Raw genomic sequence first — 11,413 nt, forward strand, 5'->3', positions numbered from 1 at the left:
ATTTTCTCAAAAGAAAATAAACTAAATTTTCTTAGAGAAATAGAAATTCCTTAGAAAAATGAGATCGTGAACACTATTTTTTCCCAAAAAAAATTCTATTTTTCCTAGAAAAAATGAACTATTTTTTTTAGAAAAATAGAAATTCGTTTGAAAAATAAGATTACCATAGCGCTTAGACACAGGGTAAAGAAAGCGCGCACCAGCGCAGCACTCGCACTCGAGCACCGAGAGGGAGGAAAAAAGAATTCTCCACTTCCCCACTCTCCCTCTCCCGCTCGTGGCTCGTCAGTGGGTGGGAGTGTGCGGGGCTAGCCGCTAGGGTTTCCGCGAGCCCATCGCCGGCCGGCCACGGACGATCCGGGACTCCATCCGGCGCCTGCCCTGAATCGGCTTCGCGGGGCGCAAGGAGCGAGAGAATGAAGTCGTCGCTGCGGAAGCTGCGGGGCTTCGCGCTGCAGCGCCAGGAGCAGCGGGTGGACCGGGACCGCGGCCGGGGCCACGCCACCGCCGCCGCCACCGCGGCGGACGAGCTCCTCGCGGCTGCCCAGGTGCGTGGGCCTTGCGCCTCTCCCTTCCGCTTCGTGGCTGCGCGAGCGAGCGAGCCGGATGGGTGGGTCAGTCTGTTGGGGCTGTGGAGATCTCGCGGGGGAGCTCTGGCCCTGCTTGTGGTTTTCGCAGCAGCCGCTGCGGGTTGATGGATTCCACGTGGTTGGGTTTGATGACCAGTTCATAGTTCGGTGGTTGCCTGGTTGGCGTGCGAGAGTCTGGAGCATGGTCGTCGTGACTCGTGAGGATTTCGTAGAAATTCTAGTGTCCGGATCTGTTCTCAATTTCACGAACACACGGCTGGACATCGTTGGGATTCCACCGGGAGGAATGAGCTTTGCTTTCGGGTTGTTTCCTGGTGCTGTGGGAATCGTCCGCTCACATTTTAGTTTAGCATAGTTGAGAGAGTTTGCTTTGATCTGCTAGTGGCGTGATTTCAGCTCAACTACTGTGGTTACTTGGCAGAGTCATGTTTGCTTTTGGTTCCATGCATTTTCTCCTGTTCAATGGTGTGATAATTGAGTGATTATCATGCATCGATGCTTGTGTGTGATGTCGCTTTGGTGCGAGATACATTTAAGCATTTGGCATGCCTTTCTGCGCTAGGGTAGTGTGGGCAGGCAGCAGAACTCGTGATACTTCTGAATTCCTTGCAGTAAATGAAGGTGTTAGTTTGCTCAATTGAGATCTTGTCTAATCGAGTTGGATCTGACAAATGGGTGCCCCATTCCAGATTAGTTTGTGCAGAAGTCTTCAATTGTTTAAAATTGAACTATTTTGTGTGGCTGTCCTGAATAACAAAAACAGTGGTGAGTCCTGCTGTTCACCAGCTGTATAACTTCATCAGAATACCATAATGGATGATGTTAAAACTTCTCTTGTTTTAAATTCTGGGTCTGCTTCCTGCTAGTTTTGTTCTGAATTGTTGCTTTCTTTGACAGGATATGGCAGATATGAGAAGCTGTTACGATAACTTGCTTTCTGTTGCTGCAGCAATTGCAAATAGTGCATATGGTAATTTTCTTGTCTAAAGCCCTCCCCCACCCCCTAAAGGCCTTTATTAAGTTTTCTTATATGTCCAATGGCGTTTTATGTATATATTAGTTATTGGTTATGTCTTCATTTATGTTTATTACTTAGGTTTGCACATTATTTTTTGAATATAAATAGCCATCATCTCTCTAAAGTTCATGCTGCACATATTTATACCCTGTTTCTTCTAATGATTTACTCAATCAAGCTGGGGAAATGCAAACCTTGAACACCTTGATTTCAAGTACCCGACATTTTGTAACCTCAGTTCATTTGTGTTTGTGAAATATTAACATATAGATGACATTATATGCAGAGTTCTCTGAAGCACTTCAAGAAATGGGAACTTGTTTGCTTAAAAGAGTTACGCCAAATAAGGATGGAATAAATGGTAATTATCCCATGTCTTTTTTTTTTCTTTGTGAACATGCTTGTTTTGGTAGATTTTGATAGATTATTGTCATTAACTCATTGTACTAAGGGTTTCAAAGCTACTAACTTAATATTCAGAAAGTCATATGCATAGTGAAAGGGCCTCTAGCGCAGTTGGTTAGGTGGTGTGAGTAGCACTCCTCAGGTCCTGGTGGGTGGGACAGGGGTTCGAGGGTTTTTTTCGGCCTGCGTGATGTCTTCTTAATATAATGTTCAGGGGCTGTCTTGCCCCATAGTTCGAGGTTTTTTTATACCAATGCATGCATGGGGTCTCATATCTATACAAGTTTTGGAGTCTCTTGTAAAACTTTCTTGTCCTTTTGTAAAGTCGTGCAATTACTCTAGAAAAAGCATTTGTGTTTGGATGATATTGTTAATCCTCTTGTGATTGTTTGTCACAAAAAAGGGAAAAAGGTCATGCTACAGTTCTACAAAACCTAAGTTAAATAACCTCATGTAGCTGCAGCTAGGCTATTCAATGAGGATGAAAGTGAGTCAACAAAAAAAAAGTGCACTACACATCTTCACTTCTGGTCAGTAGACTGTCTCATTAAGAAAAAAAAATACAAAGAGATATAACTAAAATGTGTAATATGTACCCTCCTAATGTTTTTTTTGGACATGCCTTGTAACTTCAAATCTTAGTAACCGGGAACTGGGAATGTGGCCACGTTCCCAGTTCCGGGAACGTTCCGTTCCGGGAACGTGGGAACAATCTTGTTCCCGTATTGTTAAAGCTTAGTTTTAGTAGCGTACCGTGTACCATGTTCCCGTTCCTTGATCCCATCGATCCAGGAACCTGGTTACTAAGTTTCAAATTGCAGCTCAATTTTCTGTTTATTACTTACATATAACTTATCTCCCAGATAAAGTTTTGCTGTTGCTTGGGAAATCACAATTTGAACTTCGGAAACTTTTAGATAGTTATGTAAGTTTCTAATTGCTTATTTGTTTAACTTGCTAATTGATAATACTATAATCTTCTGCTGCTGATTCATACAACTACCTTTTTCGTAGCGTGTGCATGTTCTTAACACCATCACCACTCCATCGCTGTCGCTTCTTAATGAACTTCAAACTGTGGAGGTATGATCTCATGCTGGTGCTTCTAGGCGTTATGTTCAGACTTATATTTTCTTTTTTTTTCCTTATTGTTTGGGTCTATACACTTTATCAATTTTGCTAGTTTCAGCACCTTTTCATCCTGCCTGTGGCCTTCTAAGCATATAATAGAAATGAGCTCCCTGTTTATTCAAGAACGGAGAAAGTTAGTAATTTGGGCGATGTTTACTTGCAAAACAATCTTACTACTATAATGTGGGAGTTTCTCCCTTAGTACGTCATCCGCTTCCCACCTGAGATTTGTCCCCACGCGCTCGCAAAAATACAAAAATTACGTGCTCACTAGGGTTTGAATTCAGTCCGCAAGGAACAAACTACTGCCTCCTAACCACTGCACCCACTTGTCGATTTTTACTATATAAAGGATAGATACTACATATATATATGCTAATAATTTTAAAATAAAAATGTGTCGGACCGGGCCGTCACTACGGCCAAGAAGACGGCACAGGCACGACATGAGTCCGCTTTAAATCGTATCGGGACGGGCCGTGGCACTATTAAATGGGTCGTGCCTTAGGCCGGCCTGCTAGACACGATCATCTATAGTCCAGTACCTCCTCCCTCATCGTCTCTGATCTCGCGAGCGTGAAAAAGCGAGAGAAAAAACTTCATCTTGTCTGACCCCACACCACATATCTCATCATTCGCACTCAACTAATCTATCAGTTTGGATCGTGTTGAATAACTATCTCATTTAATCAATGTCTGCCTATATGTTATATAGAAACCGTAGCGATGCACAAGCAACTAACTAGTGTATTGGTATGTGCTTTATGTGGTCAAATGCTCATATCTGTAGTTCTGTACCATGGTCCCAATAATACTTGACAAATGTAATACTGCCATACTGGGTTGTGTATTCTTAATATAATGCCCGGGGTTGTCTTACCCTGTAGGTCGAGTTCTTTGGGTTGTGTTTACAAATAGGCTCACACTTCTCCAGTATACTTACAGTACCTAGGTTTATCAAAAGGCATGCCAAGCAAACATGATCTTGCTTGATAGGCATAATCAAATTTCTATTTGCATCAAGTTTATTTCTGTATGCTGCCGGTCAATGCATTTATTTCTTGAGTTAAAAGTATTCATTCTTTTAAGAGCTTTAGTTCTATGCCCATCAGACAATTATGTGTGATTAGTAAAGTATTTCCCATTGCAGGAAATGAAGCACCAATGCGATGAAAAAAAGTATGGTATTTGCACTGAATTCACCCAGATTTTTTTTGTTTTGTTGACGTGAATTTGAAGTTCCAATACTCCTTTCAGAGAATTGTATGAATTCATGGTAAACACGCAGAAAGAAAAGGGAAGGTCTAAGAATGCTAAAGGTGATAATGGAGCATCAGAGCAATTGAAACAAGCTCAGGAAGATTATCAAGAGGAAGCAACTCTTTTTCTATTCCGGTTGAAGTCATTGAAGCAAGGACAGTTCCGAAGTCTTTTTACACAAGCTGCTCGGCATCATGCTGCACAGGTGCACATCTGGTCACTTAGAAATTATCTCCTTTCTTTTATGGCAACCTATCTGGAAACTAATTTGGTAAAACATAATTATCATGTGAACCAGCTAAATTTGTTCCGAAAGGGAGTCAAGTCCCTTGAGGCTGTAGAGCCACATGTTAGGCTCGCTGCTGAGCAGCAACACATTGATCATCAGTTCAGCGCACTTGAGGAAGAGGATTACCTTGTTGAGGATGAAAATGATGACGATTACAATGGCAGTCATGATGGAGAGTTATCTTTTGATTATGGAGAAAATAAGGAAGTTGAGGAATCTGGTAATGCTTCTAGGAATCATACAGAGGTACTAACATAGCTTGTTATTAAATTGTGGTCAAATATCCTACTGAACGATATTCTGGAACATTGCTTGATTGCAGTGCCAACAATGACCCTGCCAACATGATCATCTTTAGTCTTACTCAGTTGTTCTAGTGTAGTACTGTTATATTATATCTTATCATTTTATGCTGTATACATTTATGACAAATGTCGCGGGCACAGCATTAGACTTAATTACTAATCATCCTTAGCTAGTGGATAATAGTAAATGGGAATGTTAAAAAAATAAAGCTGACTCAAGTACATGTTTTAACTTTTTTTCCCTTTACCTTGACAGTTTCTTATCTTACTTTATGATTTCTGCAGGGTTTTTTTAACAGAAGCAAAGAAGAGTATTCTTCTGTTCCACATGAAAGACAAAGAATCGTAAGTCAGTCAGCACCACTTTTTCCTGAGAAAAAGCTCAATACAGAAGAGAGAATAAAAGATTTGCGGCGTTCTGCAACAAGGAAGTTGAATACTTATGTTTTGCCTACTCCAAATGACGTTGGAGCTACTTCTCAGAGAGCATCAGGAAATCCTACTTCTGAACCTCTCGAGAGTAAAGGTGCCTTCCATTCATCTCCACTCCACTCATCTGCAGACATAAGAGATTTGGGAGACAGTAATCTACCTAGTCCTACAAGATTGTCTAACGTACAGTCTGTGCTGAAAGATAGCAATACCAATAAAACAGAAACAAGGAAAGTACTCCCAGTGGGTGATCTGGCTTTACCTAGCTATCATGACCTGAAGACTTCTGATAACAAAAAAGTGAAAAGAGGGTCATTTTCTGGCCCAATAGCTTCCAGACCACGGTCAACAGAGAACATTGATGTTATTTCTGCAGCGCCTAGGCATAGCTCAGCACATCAGCCAGTGCACATGAGAGTATCCCCCGGCAACTCGCCGCCACCCATTTCCTCACCGAAGATCAAGGAACTTCATGAGCTTCCTCGACCACCTGTTAATACATCAAAAAATATAGCATTCCCCAGTTTAGTTGCCCACTCCGCCCCATTGGCACCAAATCCTGCATCTTTGACTCCCAAAGTTCAAGATCATTTTAGGACAAAACAAACGCTCCAAAGAACTGCTTCACCTTTACCAACTCCACCACCTGGATCTATAGCCCGCAGTTTTTCTATACCTTCTAGGGGTATTTCAGACAGTAAAGAGACAGAAGATCAACACAAGGGAGCTGCCAGAATGAGTCTTTCTTCTCTTCCTTCAGCACAAACATTCTTGGAAGATCGTCAGCCATTGTCATCAGCTGCTGGATCGGTCAGCAAAACATAGGGTGAGTTTTCACTACCTGTGATGTTATAACCTCACAATTTTTAACATTGGTGCACCTGAAGCCTCCACGTGAAGCTGTTGTTCTATGTTCATTGATCATAATGATAATAAAGTAAAACAAAGTTGAATAGCCCTTTTTTAAGAAAAACTGCAAAATAGATACAAAGCTGACATTCCTATTTGAGGGAAACAAGCAATATGAATAGCTCAGGGTTGTATGAGCTATGACAAAGGCATTCACAACTGTATTTTCATATTTGGAACATAACATTGCAATTTTCTCTCATGGATTCTGCAAACATGTAAACCACAGGACCCCAGCATAAAAGAAATACACCAAACATTTCTTTCTGCTTTAACAAAAAAAACTAGCTGTACAACACTTGTTCGGTGCTTGTAAATTAACAGCACGGTGCTGCAGTGTTGGACTGAGCTTTTTCTCTATTACCTTTCATGTGCAGAGTATTCTCTATTATCATTATCAAGCAGCTCGCCGAGCCCTCTTCCTGAAAGAATGTTGTACATATTAGCATTTGAACTCTGGCCAGTATCGCGGAAGAAGTTGGGTGCTGTTTGGTTCACGAAATGTAACGTAAAGGGTAATGGTAACGGTTTACACTCGATTACGGACGGTAACAAGTTTGAATAGTCCGGTATCAAATTTTAGTATGGTATCTGATTACGGTTGGACTAAAACAAACATGATTTAACGTTATCACTTACCCATTACGTTACAAATATTTGAACCAAACGGTACCTTGGTGTTTCGCGTGCCCTTTGGTTGGTTAAGATGTAGCCTGTGCAAATAATGGGTTCTGCGGAAATAAAATCCCCATTTTTCTCACCCATTTGATTGATTGACGCGAGATTTGCTGTTGCGCCGTTGAGCTTGTTTGCCTTGAAGCGAGTTCAGAGTGCCATCTGTTTCCTGCAGCTTATGTAATTATCACCTGGTTTCCTGTGCTTATGTAATCATCATCTATGTGTTTGATTGCCTGTACTGGTGCTTGCATCGCGAGATGCAATGAGCTGGTGTTTGGTTGTTGTCAATCAGGCTCTACACGTGCGAGGTGTGTGTTTGGTTACCTACATGCAGACGTGGAGTCAGGCTCGCACGATATTTAAAACACCTTGGGCCAGGCTCTACAGGCGCGAGCAAATTGGTTGCATCTCTGGAGCTAGGCTCATGCAGTCGGGCTACCGGGAGAAGCCAACCAAACAGACGGAATATGTTTCATCTCTGATCAAACCATCTCTAGGACATTGGGTGTAGTGACATTGGGTGTAGTAAAAAAAGGGATGTGTTGTCATAAGGCCTTGGTTTTGGCTCAACAATTGTTTCTCCATGGCTCGTTGTCTAGCATCATAGTTTTGTCAGTTATATCTTCTCCTTTTGACCTCGTAAACCATGCTGGAATCAGATAAATTTACGTTCAGCTTCTACAGATGGATGATGCACTACCCGCGGGCCACAGGTCCAAAAAATAGAGCGCGTTGGGTAGGATTCGAACCCTAGAGGCTCCTAGGGGGAGTGTTTGATTCTACATCCAAAATAAGATAGTGCATTATGAGTTTTATTTAAATTTTATGGAATGATTTTATTTTTTACTCCTTTCGTTTTATTTTAGTTGTCGTTGGATAGTACAAAATTGAACTATTCAACGGCAACTAAAAAGAAACGAAGTGAGTATTTTAGTACTAACTAACTATGAGAAATGATATGGTGATGGGTTAATTCATTCTATTTCACAAACCAAACAAAAAAAAGGAGTGAGAAGATTATGAACTAGCTTATTCTTTAAACCAAACACCCTACTAAGGTGACGTTTGGTTCCACCCAATAAAAATTTAATCATTGTCACATCAAATATTTAAATAACAATTATGTGTATTAAGTTACCAAACTAAAGTTTAGTCCCTGTTTGATATGGTGTAGTCGTGTTTTATATGGTGCGGGAGTGGGCATCGGGGAGATCTGAGTGGGGAGTGGAGATCTAGGTGGGACTCAGAATTGGAACGTAGGGGATACGGAGAACGACAAGGAGCGTCGTCACTAGCGCCAAGCTCCTAGCCGGGGCTTTACTTCTTCGATGAAATTATTTACTGGGCGTTTGGATCATTTCATTTTACAGGAATTTGAATTCACTCAATAAATTAACTTATTTAGTTTGGAATTTGACATTCCATCACTTTCCAAAGTTCAGATATAAGTCTATCTCAAATTCACGGAGGTGAAGGATGGGAAATGATTTTATGCATTATAGAATTTGTTTATACTCTGTAACTTACATGACACTCTTCGTCTCACTCCTCTATAGTAAAAATGTAACACATAAATATCTCCAACATCTTGCTAATAATAGTATACAAATATATTTTGCATAAAATCGAATTAGCCTAATTGATATATGTCTAATTACTATTATTAGAATGGAATTTAATTCCAATGATCCTAGCGGGGCGTTATACAAATTAGTAGTCCTCTTTATAGAATAGAGAACAGACTCCTCCTTGGTCGATTGCTAGGGATAATTCCCTCTAACAACTTAAGCCTAAATTCAAGGGATAACTCACTCCTCCTTAGCCGATTGCTAAGAGATACCTCCCTCTAACAACTGACGCCTAAAACCAAGGGATCAGGATAAGCCTGGATAGAGAAAGTAAAGTCTTATAGCCTATTAAAAGACGGGGGTGTTGGTGTGTCGTTTGTGTCTGTGTGGTGTGTGTTTTGTAAGGGTGAGTGTGTGTTTGTGTTGTATATGTTCTGTTTGTCCCGGGCCACAGGCCCTTTTCCCCCCTACTTTAATTTAATGATACGCAACCCTCCTGCGTATTCGAAATAAAAGGATAAGCCTGCCCTTATTATTCTTATCTGATCTTAACTGCTGCCTGTTCCTATCTATCTTTAGTCCAGCTGATGCTTGTGTCTGCATTCATATCGTTTTCCCAGGAAAGCATCAACAACATTTTCCCACTCGCTGACAAAGAGCTCGTCTGTGAGCTCGATAGCTGGAAATATCACCTTGAAATCTTCGACTTGCTCTCATGTTGTATCTGCTTCTGACCGTACTGTCCATTACACTAAAATCTCCCATACTCCCATGTTTAGTTGTGCCTTCATAATCTTCTCAGGAGTTTGCAACACCTTACCATTCAATAGTGCTGGTAGAGGGACTGGTGATGCTGGAGTTGGACCATCATATTTCTTGAGTAAGGAATCACGAAAATGCTTCATCGTTACTTGAGCCTGAAGGAGAAGTTCTCTAATTTCAACTAAGAATTCATCCCTTTCCAGTAATTGTTTATCAATGGCTGCAACTTTGGCGATCTATGGGTGATATGAAAGCAAGGAGTGTCCCTGCCATAGACAACCTTGAAAGGGGAGCACTTTAATGCAGTTTGGAAGGAGGTGTTGTAGTAAAATTCTGCCTAAGGAAGCCATTTTAACCATGTCGTAGATCGATCGCCTGACGAACACCTCAAATACATAGTGATGATTCGGTTGACAACCTCGGGTTGTCCATCAGTTTGGGGGTGAAATGCAAAACTCAAGTGTAACTTAACTCCAACCAATTTGAATAGTTCTATCTCCAATGAACTCGTGAAGACTGTGTCTCTGTCACTTACAATAGAGCAAGGAAATCCATGTAATCGCACCACTCCCTCAAAGAAGGCCTTGGCTATGGATGGAGAAGAGTAGGGGTGACCTAAGGCAATGAAATGACCATATTTGGAGAACCTGTCAACAATAGTTTGCACCACTGACTTGTCGCCCACCTTTAGAAATGCTTTAGTAAAGTCCATTGAAATGTCGGTCCAGACTGCTGATGGAACTAATACGGGCTACAACAATCCTGTTGGATGGAGATGTTCTGTCTTGTTGCGTTAGCAAATCGAGCAACCCTTCACACAATCCTATACTTGACAAAGTGCCTGCTGGTTGTAGAAGGATGCGCGAAAACGTTGCAGCATGTTCTCCATGTCTTCGTGTCTAGAATCATGGGCGAAGGCTAGCAGCTCTGGCCATAGGGATGAACTATCGGGAATGAATATCTTGCCCTGAAATAGCGGCAAACCATCTACCTCTGTCCAGCCAGTAGGTGTAGTCTTAGCTGCTAGTTTGCTGTGCATGACTACAACTTGGGAATTTGATGTTGCTTCGTCGCGCGTCGCGGAGGGTGTCAAACAGCTCGAAAGTTGGTGACGACAAGGCGAATGCGGCAGCCACATCGCCGTCCCGACGCGACAAAGCATCTGCATCTCCATTTAATTTGCCAGGCCTATATTTCACCATGAAGTCATATCCGTACAGCTTGCTGACCTACGTGGACAGCCGCTGGTTGAGGAGAAACTTCAAGCTATATTGGTTGGTGTGGATGGTAAAGGACCTTCCCCAAATGTATGGGCGCCAATGACGGACGACCTTCACTAATCCGATCAATTCACACTCATAGACCGATAGCTTTTGGTGGTGTACAGCCACTGGCCTACTGAAATATACAATGGCATCCTCGCCGTGGTGTAGCACCGTGCCAAAGCCCGAGCCCGAGGCATCACAATCGATGATGAAGTGCTTGTCGAAGTCGGGCATTTGCAGCAGGTGTGCGGACATCAACGCCTATTTGAACTGCAAGTATGCGACATCCGCCTCGTCGCCCCATTTGAAGGCCTCCGTCTTGAGCAGCACCGTAAGTGGGGCCGCTATCTCGACATAGCCCGCAATGAACTTACGGTAGTATCTCGCCAGTCTGAGGAATCCCTGGAGAGCACAGGGAGAACGCGACCGTGGCCATGCCTCCACAGACTCCACCTTCGCAGGATCCATGACCACGCCAGTGGTCGAGATGATGTGGCCTAGATAAGACACAAACTCCTCGCCGAAGGAGCATTTGGAGCGTTTGAGGAAGAGTTGATGCTCCCATAGTGCTAGGAACACTTGCTTGACGTGTTGGAGGTGCTCGGACCAAGATCCGCTATAGATCAAAATGTCGTCGAAGAAAACTAAGACGAACTTACGAATAAATTGCCGAAGGACATCGTCCATTAAGGCTTGAAATGTTGATGGCACGTTGGTGAGACCAAAGGGCATTACGAGAAACTCGAAATGCCCCTTATGTGCCAGGAACACCGTCTTCTCAACATCGTCGTGGTGCATGCG

At 42.4% G+C, this 11,413-nt stretch overlaps 1 protein-coding gene across 5 annotated transcripts; it reads left to right on the forward strand.

Moving 5' to 3' along the window:
* Nucleotides 1-199: 199 nt before the first annotated feature.
* LOC100384565 (uncharacterized) lies at nt 200-7,103 on the forward strand. Of its 5 annotated transcripts, none has more exons than XM_020547935.2 (10): nt 200-548; nt 1,488-1,560; nt 1,895-1,969; nt 2,877-2,938; nt 3,028-3,096; nt 4,280-4,323; nt 4,402-4,609; nt 4,703-4,939; nt 5,284-6,256; nt 6,717-7,103. In XM_020547935.2, exons 1-9 carry the CDS (start codon nt 417-419, stop codon nt 6,253-6,255), a joined length of 1,872 nt encoding a protein of 623 aa, XP_020403524.1. In that variant the 5' UTR covers nt 200-416; the 3' UTR covers nt 6,256; nt 6,717-7,103. The 5 variants fall into 5 exon arrangements, with proteins under 5 accessions (XP_020403524.1, XP_035820859.1, NP_001170547.1 ...); NM_001177076.1 differs by having other exon boundaries at nt 240-548; nt 4,295-4,323; nt 6,717-7,098; XM_020547936.3 differs by lacking the exon at nt 200-548 and adding an exon at nt 740-1,355.
* Nucleotides 7,104-11,413: the final 4,310 nt, after the last annotated feature.

This window comes from Zea mays, chromosome 2 (assembly GCF_902167145.1).
Source record: "Zea mays cultivar B73 chromosome 2, Zm-B73-REFERENCE-NAM-5.0, whole genome shotgun sequence".
Classification (NCBI taxonomy): Eukaryota; Viridiplantae; Streptophyta; class Magnoliopsida; order Poales; family Poaceae; genus Zea; species Zea mays.